The 15,050-nt window shown below is 36.1% G+C and overlaps 2 protein-coding genes and 1 pseudogene across 2 annotated transcripts; all 3 read right to left on the bottom strand.

The window, feature by feature from the left end:
- Positions 1-1,388: 1,388 nt before the first annotated feature.
- Positions 1,389-3,314, bottom strand: LOC133854362 (BAG family molecular chaperone regulator 1-like). Its single transcript, XM_062290534.1, has 4 exons — positions 2,629-3,314; positions 2,260-2,516; positions 2,018-2,164; positions 1,389-1,929 (listed from the first exon to the last, which is right to left on the bottom strand). The coding sequence occupies exons 1-4, from the start codon at positions 2,846-2,848 to the stop codon at positions 1,717-1,719; spliced, it is 837 nt and encodes a 278-aa protein (XP_062146518.1). The 5' UTR covers positions 2,849-3,314; the 3' UTR covers positions 1,389-1,716.
- Positions 3,315-6,572: 3,258 nt separating this feature from the next.
- Positions 6,573-7,547, bottom strand: LOC133854601 (protein MITOFERRINLIKE 1, chloroplastic-like; annotated as a pseudogene).
- An 866-nt stretch (positions 7,548-8,413) lies between these two features.
- On the bottom strand, positions 8,414-14,253 carry LOC133854250 (lysophospholipid acyltransferase 1-like). Its single transcript, XM_062290347.1, has 8 exons — positions 13,763-14,253; positions 11,771-11,826; positions 11,079-11,299; positions 10,543-10,951; positions 9,794-9,879; positions 9,416-9,479; positions 9,217-9,335; positions 8,414-8,770 (listed from the first exon to the last, which is right to left on the bottom strand). The coding sequence occupies exons 1-8, from the start codon at positions 14,062-14,064 to the stop codon at positions 8,630-8,632; spliced, it is 1,398 nt and encodes a 465-aa protein (XP_062146331.1). The 5' UTR covers positions 14,065-14,253; the 3' UTR covers positions 8,414-8,629.
- Between the last annotated feature and the right edge of the window lie 797 nt (positions 14,254-15,050).

A 15,050-nucleotide genomic window follows, 5' to 3' on the forward strand; every position in this document is an offset into this window, starting at 1 on the left:
AAATTAAGTGGGAATAGCTAGAAAATCTAATTCAGATTTAACTCCGTCTCTTTGCCTATAAATAGGTTCATACCCCAAGTATAAACTTCAAAGTGAATATTTTATGCATTAAGCATACTTTTCTCTTAAATACTGACTTAGGCATCGGAGTGAGATCTCTGTAAGGGTCTCTTGATTTCAGTTGTTTTGCAATATTGTTCTTGAGAGCGTTAAGAACATCAAAAAATGTGTCGTTGACATTGTCCTGAAAACTGTCCTAACAATATATAATATCAGACAATCCGACCAGGCAGATTCTTCATACAAAATGAAGTCAAACAATATGATCGATGTTCATATAGATACAAACAGAAGGTATACAAAACTTGTGAGTTGCTCACATAGACCCTAAAAACCGAACTCAATTTAGTTCTTTTCCAAATGTGCCACCCTAAGGCTAATATTTATGATAAATGGATGGCATAATAAGTACATAAACATACAACGGCAGAGTCTTTGAGGGATTAGGATCCCTCAGACTCCCTTACCTAAATTTCAAGGAATTCGGACAGAGAATGAGAGGGGGTACGGGCCGGGGTGTCCGAGCAGTTGGGCACCTCCTTTCTCATTTCCTGCAATTCTGGTAGGAAATTCCAGAGAATTGGGATCGCTCTTTGAGATAATATTTCCTCAGTGAGGAAAATTCGGATTGTGATATTACGTGAACTCTCTCATTTTCCTAACCTCAATCAAAACTATGATCCAAAAAAGCTCTCAATGAAAATTGACTGAGAAAGTGAATTTTGTGTGATTATGCATTTGTAGCAGCATCATAACATGGGCACATGTATTTTCTTTTCCATCGCTTCACCATATAGTCTTTACCCCTAGAGCATAATCTATATTCAAATAAATCCAGCATTTATTAACAAGAATGGAAAATGCCATGAGTTAACCATTCTACATCATGCTAAAAGACTCAGCATAAGTCTTAGATTTAACAAAATTTTATGAGGACTATAGCAAATTTGCAGATAAATATTTTTTTACTTTTTTTTTTTTTCTGGAAAGTGATAATCTGCTTGAAGAACAAGTTGGGTTTCATATTATGAAGATTCTCCACTATTATCCTATCACCCCTTCTAAAGTCAGACCTACCTTTCTATCATTATTGTATGATTAATAAGGAGAATATATGGTATATAATTATTTCTTCTGCATTAACCACTACTGCATATACAACAGGACACAAGCTATAAATTATCAAAAAGATGAATTGATTGGCCAAATGGTCCCCAGCCAGAGGGATTATTAAATCTAAATCCTTTACTTCTGAATAAAATTAAGGCTATGATTGGCCTTTATGGTCCCAAAACCCCACACACACATACAGAGTCAACACTAACAGCTGTAGTAACAAACTCTTCCAATTGAATTGAATTATCACCAAATTGTGTATTACACATTGATAACTAGGTAACCATTTGAAGTATACATAGTCCCTTCCCTTCACTTATACTTTTTCCTGTCCACCATATGCTATATACAGATTGTAGAGAACAGATTATGCCAAAAGGCAAAATAACTAAATATGCACACCTTCATTATAATTCAGAGATAAAGAGATCTTTAAAATCTGAGACAGAAAAGAGTGGAAAAACGAATGCCTAAATAACCCAATCAGCCTTTGTTTGACCATATGAATTGAGGATGTCCTCCTTGAAAGAGTTCTATGCATTAATCAAAGGTTTCCCATTGTGTTGTTACCACAACTGACTCAGAATGCCTCAAAGGTTGCTGCCCCTGCTGCTTTTGAACTGGAATTATAGGAATTTGTCTGGATGAATGTGCTTGTTGCTGCCATGGGATTTTACCGACATTGCTTCTGGGTTTGGAATTTTGCAACTTCAATGCATCAAGAGTTTCAATGTGCTTCTGAACTCTCCTCACCTTCAAGATGGCCATTCCAAAACTAATGACTTGATTGCCTTTGTAAGGAATAAGCATTAATACAATGTAATAACAAAACCAAAAATACCTGCACCCTTCTCTGTAATTTTAGGTCTCCCTCAACAAGAACTCCATCCAACTTCACTAACTTTGCCATGAACATTTCAGTCAAATCATCCACATCCACCTCCGGGACTCCGCCGTCTCTAGAAGCTCTTGCTTCCAAAGCAGTAACCTAAAGAATTGCAGTAAAAGACCAATTAGTCAAAATCTTAAACCAATTCCTCTATGAATCAATTCTATATTGTTCTTAATTATGTGAAAACTTACCTGCCCAGCAAGTTTGTCGACTTCCAAACTGATTTCTGCCAAGGATTTTGAGGCCTTTTCAAACTTTGCATTTTTTAGCATCTCAAGGCACCTTCTTTCTCTGCTCTCAATGTCCTCAACAAGCACAATTTTTGAGCCGTCTTTCACTCTTGCTGCATCAAGATAGGCTTTGGAATCTCTCTCCTTGTTCTTGAATATCAACTTCTGATCCTGAGGGTACAAGCCAGTAGATTCCGCCAACATTTTCTTCAATTCCCCTGCAACCAAAGATTCAACTTCCATTAACAAATTCAAAACTCCTCTCCATTGAAAACTCAAATCAAAATACTTGTTCAAACAAAGAATACAAGCTCCAATAATTCTTATTACCAAAGCTTGCTTGGGAACTTATTTGAATTTCGCGGTATGAAGAGCCATACTTCACTCTAACTTTAATGGTAGGAATCGATTGAGAACTACCATTCATATCCCGCTTCTGTACCAACATTCCTCCTGGCCTAACTTCCAAGTCTGCAATATTTGGACTGCCTCCATCACCAACAGAGTTATTATTTGACATTGAAAACATGCTGTTAATCTTTGAATTCATTGGCTTCCTCTATATACTCTTGGTTCTGAATCCAAAAGACTCGAGATAATGAAAAGAACAAAAAATCTGCTTGAGCAAAAACGCCACAAAAGTTCAGATTTTCCAAGTTCTTGCCTTGGACTGGAAGAAAACCAGAAGTGAAGAAAGAAGCTTAGGCCTCTCAAAAGTTGTCTTCGATGTGATATGCTATGGAACCCAGTTGGGACACAGTAAGATGGAAGAACATAGCGTGGAAAATCCTTACGGTAAATGGTAGTCTATCCCCATGACAATTGACAAGCAAGGACTTAATTTTGTTTAAGTAAATGGTTTCAAAATCTAATAGTCATCATGAAAATGATGATGAGAGAGAGAGTTGAGATCTCGGAAAAGCATTAAGAAGATAAAGGAAAATGAAAAAGAAAAGGAAATGGCCAGCGAAGAAAGCGAGTGAAAGAGAAGAATCTGTGCATCCAAGAAAGATAATATGGAAATATTTAGTTACGTGAAGAGGCCAGAAACAAAGAAGAAACAGGGGGCATGTTCAAAACCACATCGGAAAAAATCAAGGCAAAGACGGAAATAATCGCATGCAACATTCAAACGATTAGTAAATGTTTAACTGAAAAGGAAGGCATGGGGGCAAGACAAAATGGTCACCATCATGTACATATAAAGTGATACATGAATAATTATTTTGTTGATGATAATCATTGATATTAGTTTTATTTTGTTGATAATCACTGATATTAGTTTTAGCAATGCTATGTGCTACATCATCATCTCACCTTCATCCTACATGGTTATTGTAGCAGTACCCAACTACCCATATGCCCTTGGATCGGCCTTCGTTAAAAAAAAAAGAGAAGAAGAAGAAGAAAGAAAAAAGAAAAAAGAGCGCGGATTGGCACTCCTATATCAGCCAATAATGCTATGAACTATTTTTTTGTCTTTTTTTTTATCCTCTCAAAGTTAACGTGACTATTAAAATCACCATTGGCTTTGGAATTGATCACTTTTAAATTTTGATCTAATGATGATTTTAAAAGTCATATCAACTTCGAGGGGATAAAAAGATGATTAAAAAAATGATTCCTCGCATTACTTTGGATGGAATGGGGTTGTCGATCTATTACTTTTATCAATTATTTTTATCCCAATAAATGATCTTTCTACATCTCTTGCACGTCTGTTTTTTAAATCGACCATTGAATCTATAGAACCTACACGTGGGTATTACAAATCAAATGGGTAATTTTTTAAAAAAAAATGTACAAAATATGTATGTATATCATGTCTCTTTTATCACATCATGTTAATGTGGCAATGACAATCAGTCCTTAGATTTATTTTTTTTTTTAATTATTATTTTAACAATGATTGATTGGTACTAACACATTAACAGAGTAAGATGATAGTAATGGAATCAAAATGGTGTACCTAACAATACTCTTATTTTTATCTCATAATTACTTTATTGTTGTACCAAACTTCTTTTTTTTTTTTTTTTTTTATACGTCCACACAAGAGGGAGAATGGAGGATTCGAACTAATGACCTCCGCTTCATGAGACCTGATCTTCAGGCGATTGTGTTACCCCTTGGGAACTATTGTTGTACCGAACTTATCTCTGAATATATTGAACAAATTAATAGCTTATTCTATGATAATTTGAATCAGATTAGTACAACTAAAAACTTTGGAGACTACTTACAAAAAAAAAAAAAAAAACTTTGGAGACTAAAAAAGTAATAATTTTCTTTTTTTTTTTGGTAAGTAATTATATAATTTGCTGCATGTTTCCACTTTTGTATTCCAAACACTATTCTAAGCACAATATTTTGTTTTTAATGGTGTTTGGATTGCATGAGAAAGAGAACAAAAAACACCATAAAATAAAATAAAATAAAATAAGAAAATCTAAAGGGGCTATCATTTTCTCCAACTGGAAAGCTTGACATATATATATATGTTCAAAAGAGGAACACGTTCATGCCAGCTCATCTATGGCCAGTTGGCACCTGCCTGGTTGGCTAATGGTTGGTTCAGATCGACACTGCTGTCATTTTTGTTAAAAGAAAGTAATAAATTAAGCCGACACAATAATAAATGAGTCATTTTCTACGAAATTTAATGATCTTTTTCCTTAAAATAACAATTTAGTTGTCCTACGGATCTACAAACATAAGGCTCCCGTTTGTTAATGTTTTTTCAAAGGTCTTTTTTGGTTCTTTTTTTTCATAAAAAATAAATATTTTAATTTGACATAAAGGTAAAAATAGTTTTGATTATTTTGTAAATATTTTATATTTTGGATTGTTTGTTCATGTTTTTGTTTGAAAAGAAAAAAAAATGTTATCAAACAAAACCGATTCTTTTTTATAAGTAGAATAACAAAGCTGTCGAGCCAAATAGACAAGCGCAATAGAGAAGAAACGGGAATGATAGTAGAAAAAAAATAAAATGAATACTATTTATTTTATGGTCAGGATTTAAAGGGGATGCATTTAACGGTATCCATGATTTCATATTATTTAAATTTTTTAAAAAATATGTCAACATTAACTTCATATATACCATTAGATGCATCAACTTTAAATCTTGACCTTTCATTTGAAATTAAATGAAATGTAGAGAAATATTTTATTTCTGTAAACTTTTCTAGCCTTCTAAGACAGCGAAATAAAGTTGAGGATATCTAAAGATGATTCCCCAATCTTCCTGTCCATTATGGCTAATAACAAAAACCTTTGGATTTAATGGCAATTCACCCCCAAATTATGGCAGGTCAATTCAAATCCCATGGGATACAATAATTAATTATTAAAGAAAAATATGAGACAAATCTCTGTAATTGAAAATAGACACCAATTTAGGCAGCATATAATGGAATATCCTATGCATCATTTAGGGATACCACGACGAAAAAAGTGAAAATAAATAAATAAATCTCAGGAAAACTCAAACTTAATTAGCACAGTTTGCTAAAAGTGAGTCTCACAAATAGTAAAACTTATTGATTTCTCAATTAATTTAGTGTCAGCTTGGTTTTGTGATTTTTTTCGTGTGATTTGAAAAATAGCGGTTTTTCAAAATCTGCAATTTGAAAATACAATTTTTAAAAATATTATTATTAAACATTTAATAAAATTGTGGTTTGATTTTTAAAATTGTACGTTTTTAAAAACGCACTCATTTACTTGCAATTTAAAAATGTACATTTTTTTACGTTTTCAAACTGTCCCTTTTTAAAAAATGCACTTCTAAACAAGATACGTCCACAATTTTGCAAAATTATAAGGCCAAACGGACTCTTATAGCATTTTTTTTTGTTGTCATTCAGTTATATATGACACGTCTAAGTGTAGATAATATAACTTAAAAAAAATAAAATAAATAATTGGTATGATTTTTAGCGTGGATTAGGGCACGTTTCCTTAGAAAAAGAATAATTATTACTGAAAAAAAAAAAAAAAAAAAACATAACTTTGTCATTAGTTTAGTTGTAACACTGAAATAATTATGTAAATATGTATTCCACTTATTTGTATGAAAGAGTTTTCTCTATTTGATCAAGAGGTAAGATGAAGCTTCAATATTTTTTTCCAATTATTTTCTGTTTAGGTTTCAGATTCAATGAAATTGGAATTTGTTTTTTTTTTCTTCTTTTTTGTGTCAAAATATGATTTTGGTTGTTAAACTATATATCAAATTTCAAATTAGGACTTGAAGTATATTATTTCATCTCAATCCTTGATGTTTGAAAATGCTTCAATATTCTTACATTTACCCTCTTTTGGATTCGAATCCTCTCCGGTTCTAATGAACTAGAAAGTAGCCAATTGATGGTTTGGATCTCTTTAAAGAAATCCAAGGCAAAAAAAATTAAAAAACTCAAAATTACACCCATTTTGGCTTGTCACCCGAGAATCCTCTCTGTTTCTTCCATTTTTCCCTCTCCCACCAAAATCCTCCTCCCTCCCCTCAAATTCAGCCTCCCGCCACCAGCGTCGTAATGGACACCGATATCGCCTCGACCAACGCCCCACAACACACTCTGAACTGGCTCCAGGTGGGTCTTTCCCGTCCTTCTCAGCACAATGGCTTTCAAGTACTCGAACGACGAGTAGCTCAACACCCCAGCCGGCAAATTCCTTAGCAATGTGGCAAAGTAGCCTGCGTACAAACCCAACACACCATCTTTCTCCAAAATCCTCAACAAGACCTCCCAAGAGCGCCCCCCCTTGGCCCCAGCCTGCATTCATTGAGTGATCAACTCCATAGGCACCATTATCGCCGACGACTCGATGTTCCCCATCGCTCCGGCCGTTGAGGGAACAAGCACGAAAGGGTGCTAGTTGAGCTTGGACAGGATCGACTTCCCCAGCTCACAGGTGCCACAGTACATGGCGGAGAAGGCGATAGAGTCAACAATCACCGCGGACACCCCGCTGTAGCACCCAAGTATCCCTTTCTCCTGGAAGGTCTTGGTGATGGCATTGAAGGTGTTGGCATAGATTTGGGATGCACCCTTGGTCTGGAGCTTGGTTTTGATGGTATCGAGCGGGTGGATACAGATGTAGGTGAAGGCGCCAGCAATGCCGACGAGTGTGCGTGCTTGAGGTCCGAGAGGCTGAATTTGGGGGGAGGGAGGAGGGTTTCGGTGGGAGAAGGAAAAATGAAAGAAATGAAAAGGAATCTTGGGTGAAAAGCCAACATGGGTTTAATTTCGGGTTTTTTTTTTTTTTTTTCTTGAGATCCATGCGGCTTTTTTTTTTTTTTTTGCCTTGGATCCGAATCCCCCTCTTTTGTGGTTATTGTGCAAACAGCAATTATTGATGTGGTAGACTATTTTTCCATGTGTAAGAAAATTAGACATATAATTAATGGAATAAAAAAGGGTTTGCACCAATTAAGATCGTGGAGCATCGCACATATCAAAAGAAGTGCGAATTCCATTGCTCATACCATAGCCAGATAGACTATTTTGTGTATCATAGATAGGGTTTACGTTGAAAAAACTTCAAATTGTATCTATGGTATTGCAGCTAGGAAGCTTTTTTGTCCGTAGATGATTTGATGAATTTTCAATAAAAATTGGGATTTTGTTCAAAAAAAAAAAATAGGTAGTGTTAAAAGTATATTATGCAATGGAAGATTTATAGATGAATTATTATTTGGTCAAAATTATCAAAGAAAGATATATTTAAAATATGGACAATAAAAAAATATAACAATAGTTTCAAAATATGAAAAATTATCTAAGACAATAAAGTGAAATTACATCATGCAGAAAAAAAAAAATTAATAATAACTACAGCTTACTTGCAGTATTACCATTAGATTTTTGCTTAATTGTTTATTTGTTTCGTTTCTTACATAAATTATGTCACTAAATAAGGTGAAACTCACAGGACTATGTCCCAGGCAAGGACTTTCTTTGGTTCAAACCATTGAATAGCCAGTGTCCCCAATAAAACCCACACCTATTTACTGCTTTTTTTAATTTGATTTATTCTTTCTAAAAAATGCATTTAGTTATCCTTTATAACGATAATTTTTCTAACTTACTAACAAGTTTAAAAGTAAAAACCCAACTAAGTGTTTCTCACTGAAATAGTTTAAAGCAAAATCTTAACATTGACTCAAACTTGGACAGGCTCAACTGTTCCACAGCCGAAAACAGATGTTGCAGATGATCATCGATTGACAAGGAGAAGGAGAAACCATGGACAGCAGTGCTCTTCCATTCTCCTAATCTCATCTCAAGCACTTCAAAGAGAAGAAAATGTGTTTCCTACCTCACTGTTCTTTCCGAGCTTTAGATCTCACAGGCTTTGCAGGCCTGATTATGTAACCAAGCAGGATCAATACTATTGGAAGAATGGTTCCAATAAAATATACGCTCCCATACGAGGCGAGTGTTTCGTGCAGGCTTAATACCTGTCCAATGCAAGCATACAATCATAAGAACCTTGAAAGCAACAATCTTTGGATCCCCAAGAAATTGATTTAGGTGTGTGCGTGTGTGGGCGTGTTACAGTCCTCTGATGCCTAGGACTAGAAGTCCATCTCTGCCTTGGGTCTCAAGTATTTCAGTTCTAGAAGGTGTTGTATCTTTTAATAATAGTCTTTGAGTTTGTTTTGCAATAGGAGTAATTGTTTTTTTTTTTATAAGTAAGCAAGCAATAGGAGTAATTGTTATGGTTGTAAGTATATTTTAAGATTGTTCTAGTGCTAATAAAATAGAGAGAGAGAGAAGTTTATTCCAATCATATGTTTGAAGGAGGTCGAGGTGTTCTAACCTACTCAAATTTTCCCGTTACAGACTTGATATTCAGGTTCGTAACTCTGTATGTGAGAGAGAGAGACAGAGAGAGAGGACTAACCATGAAACCAACACAGGAGTAGTTTAGAACCAAAACTGTGTATGCAAAGTTCAAAAACACCAGAATCTTCTTGACCAGACCCATAGTTGGAGGTAGAGCTTGCTGCCATCTGTAAATGACTGCTTGGACAGAAACAAAATAGTAAAGACGAAGAAAGAATTAGTTAATTATAAAGCACTAGGGGAATAAGGGAGAGTACCTCTTGAACCAGCAATCATCAATGCTGACTGAACAAAGAAGAAGATGTACCCAGGATATAATCCCTGTAATTTGCAAAGACAAGAAGGAAAAGAAAGAGGTAAATTGGTGTAGAAGTTGAAATTAAAGAAGAAAAAAGATTCACAGTTCCATTACTAAACAATAGTTCACCAAAATAAAGAACAGGAAATGTATCACATCAAATTGTTTAAGAACCTCAAAAACATTGGGACAAGTAATAAATGCCACAGCCAGCCAGATATATTGGCAAGGATTTCGAATTGTCAGAGAAACCTCAGAAACAATGGCACAAATAACGGCATGAGATAACAAAATATTCAGGAGAATCAAGATGGCACAAGGATGAAATTATACTCACATGCCAAACAGCACTGACAGTCTGTGTAGCCAGCAACTGAAAGAAACCAGGCTTCTTTCCCTTCTGAATAAGTCTCTCATAAACATCTACAGAAGCACAAAACATGAGATACTCACTTTAAACAGCCATCTTTTTCTTTGCCGTTCTGCATATTCATATATCCATTTTAAGTACTAAAGGCCGATTTAGAAAATCAAAGTCTGCCACTTTAGCATTCAGTAACATATTGTAAAAATATTGGGTGGCACAAGACATCCAAACAGTAAACGTGTGAACAAATTTTGTTCTTTTTGGAAGAGATGTTTTGGTTTATTATTATCCATTTAAAACAAAATAGCAATTTGCAAATGGGAATTTTTTTATTTTTTTTTTATTCAATACAAATGGGAAAAAATATACTCCTTAATGGATTAGATCAAGATCCTAACAATTTATACTCCTTAAAGGTAACAATTTTTCAGCCACAAGGTCCAACTATTAGTTAAAAAAACAACATAATTATACGGATTAGAATCCATTATACTATACCAGGTCAATCAACTTACCAATTTCACTCTTTTCTGATTCATTCTGAGGGGAAAAAGTAAATGACCAGACCATATTCATGTTTCATACAGCCTAACATGGATTTTCTCAGTTTGCCAATGCCAAATCAACTTTTCTGAGAGATGATAAGGTATATATTTCTACTTAGATAACCAAGCCTAGAGTATAAATGGATGGAACCTTCAGATATAAGAGAAACTCACAATGACGCAGCCAGGTGCTGACTTGTATATTCCACACAACTGGCAACTCAACTGCACTCTTTGCCAACTCAACACCTAGAATGTCAACATTTTTGGCACGATCCCAGCGTGGCTTTGGTGGAGAAGATTCTGTCCAGCCACTGAAACCCAGGCCTGAAATAATGATTGCAGCCTCTGAAATTGACCAGATGAAGTAATATTTCCAGCGTGCTGTAAAGCCAGACATGTACTGGTAACCCAACCGTCTCCAGAATCCCCACTCTTGGTATATGGGATCAGTAAACCGGGACAAAGGAAAATGAGGTACCAGATACAGATACAAGGCCATGCAAAAGGCAGCTTGAAGAAGGGCTCGGGCTGTTGCCCCATATGGTGATGGTGACGGTCCTTTCTTTGAAAGCCTCCAAATCTGCAAAATGTTAGAAAAATGATTTTTTTTAAAAAAAAAAAAAAAAAAAGAACAGATAAGCTAAGTACTTATTCCCCCATTAAACAGGGAATACAGAAGCACAAATTATGAACATAATATAACCTACCCCCTTTCCTTCAGTCCAGTCAAGATAATCTTTTATTTCATAAACTGGACCAGCAAAGTGACTACCACAGCTGAGGCAGTAACCAAAGTACTCAATCAATGAGGGCAACTCAGCCAACCGATTCTTCTTCTGTGCCTCACGTAAGCCTTCCTCTTTTAGTCCTCCGTCATTGTAATTTATCGCACATGAAATGACTTTCAGTGTTAAGACCATCAATGCTCCTAAATATTAGAAGGAAATCCTCAATTAATTGACGTATATAAGCATCACAGATGAGTGCTTATGCAGAAGAAGAAAATAAATAAATAAACATGACAAACATGTCCCCGCGGGGGTGTGGGGGGGGGGGGGGGGGGGGGGGAGGCACTTTGGCAATCAAGAAGGTTTGTAACTTTAACAACCACCCAAAAACGATTGAAGTTATGAGTCAGCAATAAGATAACTTCCAGTTTTCATCAGAAGACAGTGACACTCATCATAATGCAGGAAGAAAGCAGAAAATAAAGGATAGTATTTACAGCGAGTTAGGTGCCATATAGAGGAACTGAGCACTTACACCATCAAATTTATCATAAAATGAATTCTTTCAAAAATAACCCAAGCAATATAATGTGAAGAGTGCATAGCATATCCTCTTTTCACCTCTATGGTAGAAAATGCAAGGCAAGTACGAAGGCTGAAATCGTGCTTACCAGTGGCATCAATGCCCCCCTCCTTCCATGCATCACCACTCATGTAGTACATATGGCTACACACAGATACAAACAGTCAAAATTCTGAGATAAAAAGCATATCTTCCTGAATTTTTTTATTATCAATAAATGTATAAAAAAAAAAATTAAATATTCTTTGGCACCTACTTAAATTTGAAATCAATTACAACAAAACAAAGAAAAATTAAAAGTGCAGCAGGCACACTTTCTAACTAGATGTCTGCATAGTCCATAGAGCTGTGCACATCGAATCAATAACCCGATTGTCTAACACTAATCAAAGATAAAATGTGTACATACATCTAAAAAAAATTTGCAACAAACACACACAACTTCTATTTGAAGGTCAAATGCATGTGCCATATCAGATGTGCGGACAACCCTTCAGTTTGGGCTAGAAATTATTCCATGTAAATAGTTTTTTGCATGTTTGAAGTTATAGGCTATGCCTCTCATGGCTTCCATGATTGCAAGATGACCAAGAGATTCAACATCTTAGGCAACAAGTATGAAATGCCTACGGTGAAATATTTCCCCTTTCTATTGATCTATAGACAGCTTCCCCGCAATTGAGACACCTTTCAGTTACACTCTACACAAAAGATATGTTGACTTTTGATAGGCCAAATATACACTCGGCCAATCCAGGTTGAGAAGTGGACATGGGAGCCTAGTGCTTGGGTCAGGATGGTACAGCTTACACTGCAAGTCCTGACCTGACCATAAAGACCAATGCAAGGGAACATAAGAATAAATAGGCGATAAGACTCAGCTATAAGGGAAAACCCAGACTACTTGACCAACCACGTCTGCATAACTGTTGCTTAGAGGACGCCAGGATTGTAGCACAGAGAATAACCCCTCCATGGTTTCAGTCCAATTGCTCCGTGATTTAAAATATATATATATATTAAAAAAAAAAAAAAAAAAAAAAAAAAAAGAAGAAGAAGAAGAAGAAGAGAAAAAGAATCTGGCTTAAGTCATAACCTGCCAGTGAGCGTAGAATCCGGCACAGAACTTGGCTAAGGCCATAACCTACCAGTGAGTATAGAATCTGGCGTGGCATCTGGCTAAGGCCATGACCTACCAGTACACATATAACCCAGCACAGCACCTGACTAAGGCCACGACCCACCAGTAAATGCAATTACTGGCAAGACACCTAGCTAAGGCCATACTTCATCAATGGACACTCCACATAAGGAGAGGGGATACGACCATTTCAGGTACAACCTCACAACTATTGTCATACACAGTCTTTCCAAAAAAATAATTAGCTCTCTCATATACAGCGATACACCATTTTTCCTTTGTTAACTTAACCATCGGAGAGTTTCCCAGCCAGCAACCCTCGGCAAGTCTCCTATTGTTTCTCCTTATTTTGCAAGTGTCCATATTTTTCATCACACTTTTGACCAGCAAAACCGCAAGGTCAAACAGACTTTGAGTCTAGGAAAATTATTATTTTCTTATGTTGAAACTTGAAACATGCCAAAGATGAAAGACTCTATGCATGAAATTTAACATTTCTCTTTTGTTTTCATCGATTTTTATTCAGCAATCGAACTTACAGATAAAGACTAAGAAAAAGCCAGAGAAAACAACAAAACCCAAATCATTATTTCTCGAATTCTACTACACCACACAACTAAGTCAATCCAATATGCTCAAACCCCTAACTAACCATTGAAAACCAGAAATTAAGCATTACAGTATTCCAATCAAAAACTTCAATTTTGAAGAAAATAGCTCCAACCCAATTCATATTTCAATTGAATATCAATCAAATCAAGGACCCAATTCCTCAAATCAAATATCAATCACAACTTCGCATAAAAAAAAAAATTGTCAATAAATGCATGCTACACTAGTCGATGCCTCACACATTCAAATATACCAAACTTACCAACTTACAGTAAGAAACACCAAACCTCACATTAAAAGCAATAAATTTAATCAAAAAATAAGTACCAGCCAATGAGATAGCCGAATCCCAAGAAGAACGTGACGATCCCACATCGGGAGCGAAACAGAACCATCGAAGCGTAACCCAACAACATGGGGACCAAGAAATGCAGATTGGAAGAGAACCCAAATGAGAGGTAGGACAGCAGAGCGCCCGACCCGGCAGCGTACATGTGCTTGCCGAGTCGACCCGGGACGAGTCGCCATAGAAAGCTCACGGGTATGGTCGCCACGAAGCATAGCAGGAACCGCAGCACCGGCACAGACACCCCTATCGCCGCCGCCATGGAACCCATGTCTAGCTCCATGGCTAATCAAACCCAATCCGCTCGCTCCGACTCTGAAGAGTAAATATAAGAGCGAATGGATTTGGATTTGGATTTGGATTTGGATTGGATCGGATTTAAAAGTGTTCGGATTGGAAAGTGGGTGGCGCCGTGGTCCTGGCGAGTTTGGAATCTTGAGGATCTTACGCGCGGTATCTGCGCGTGGGGAATCCCGCTTTTGTCTTTGATGAGTCTTTGGAGTTGTCGAATGATCTGTCATTTTGTCCCTCGCTTGTGTTGAGAGTTTTCCCGGGAGAGCTGCTAAAGTGACCGCTTGTTGTCCACGCACCAAAGTCGACTCCAATCTGCGGTGACATATGCCTTGATCAAAAAAATCTTTCTAAATCTAGACGGTTCTAAGATGATATAAGAGTTGACCATCCTTAAGAACATAAGAAGGTAATCTACCTTGTTAACTCTAATCATGATCAAAAGTCTTTGCAAACTCTTATTACTTTACTTCATCAAAATGCCTAGCTTTTCTTTAAATATAGCTTGTGTTGTACATTATTCAAAGTCCACTCCTTCATACATCTTTGGATAATGGATTGTACCATTCAAATAGCACTAAACAACTATTGATCAACTTATATGTAGTTAACTAAATTAGAGCATATATGGTATAAACTTAAGGTAATTATTAAAATCAGTTTGCAATCAAAAATGTCAAAGAGTTTATATACACATGGTTAAGATTGCACTTAAATTATATGAGATTTAAGATCGTAACATATCAGTACGCTTTCGAATTCGACATCCACAGTAACCACTCAATCCCATAGATCTCTCCCTCCATAACTCGAACTTGCAACGTGAAACATGACTGTTATACCAAATTATGCAAACATCAAGTATAAATCATTATCTTGGTGTATATCAAGAAACATTGGGTGTGAGTAGGGGTGTACATTTGGACAATTATAACCGGCTGAAAAATCAGCTTCGAAAAATTAGATTGGTACCCGGTT

The sequence above is a fragment of the Alnus glutinosa genome, chromosome 13 (assembly GCF_958979055.1).
Source record: "Alnus glutinosa chromosome 13, dhAlnGlut1.1, whole genome shotgun sequence".
Lineage (NCBI taxonomy): Eukaryota > Viridiplantae > Streptophyta > Magnoliopsida > Fagales > Betulaceae > Alnus > Alnus glutinosa.

What these genes read in the sequence shown, in the direction of transcription:
- LOC133854362 (XM_062290534.1), bottom strand. Translation starts at nt 2,848, where the DNA reads ATGAATTCAAAGATTAACAGCATGTTTTCAATGTCAAATAATAACTCT. An exon ending in AAGTTCCCAAGCAAGCTTTG is followed by an intron (nt 2,517 to 2,628) that starts GTAATAAGAATT and finishes CTTTGGTTGCAG; the next exon opens with GGGAATTGAAGAAAATGTTG. An exon ending in TCGACAAACTTGCTGGGCAG is followed by an intron (nt 2,165 to 2,259) that starts GTAAGTTTTCAC and finishes GCAATTCTTTAG; the next exon opens with GTTACTGCTTTGGAAGCAAG.
- LOC133854250 (XM_062290347.1), bottom strand. Translation starts at nt 14,064, where the DNA reads ATGGAGCTAGACATGGGTTCCATGGCGGCGGCGATAGGGGTGTCTGTG. An exon ending in ACTGGACTGAAGGAAAGGGG is followed by an intron (nt 10,952 to 11,078) that starts GTAGGTTATATT and finishes AACATTTTGCAG; the next exon opens with ATTTGGAGGCTTTCAAAGAA. An exon ending in CTGTCAGTGCTGTTTGGCAT is followed by an intron (nt 9,480 to 9,793) that starts GTGAGTATAATT and finishes TGCAAATTACAG; the next exon opens with GGATTATATCCTGGGTACAT.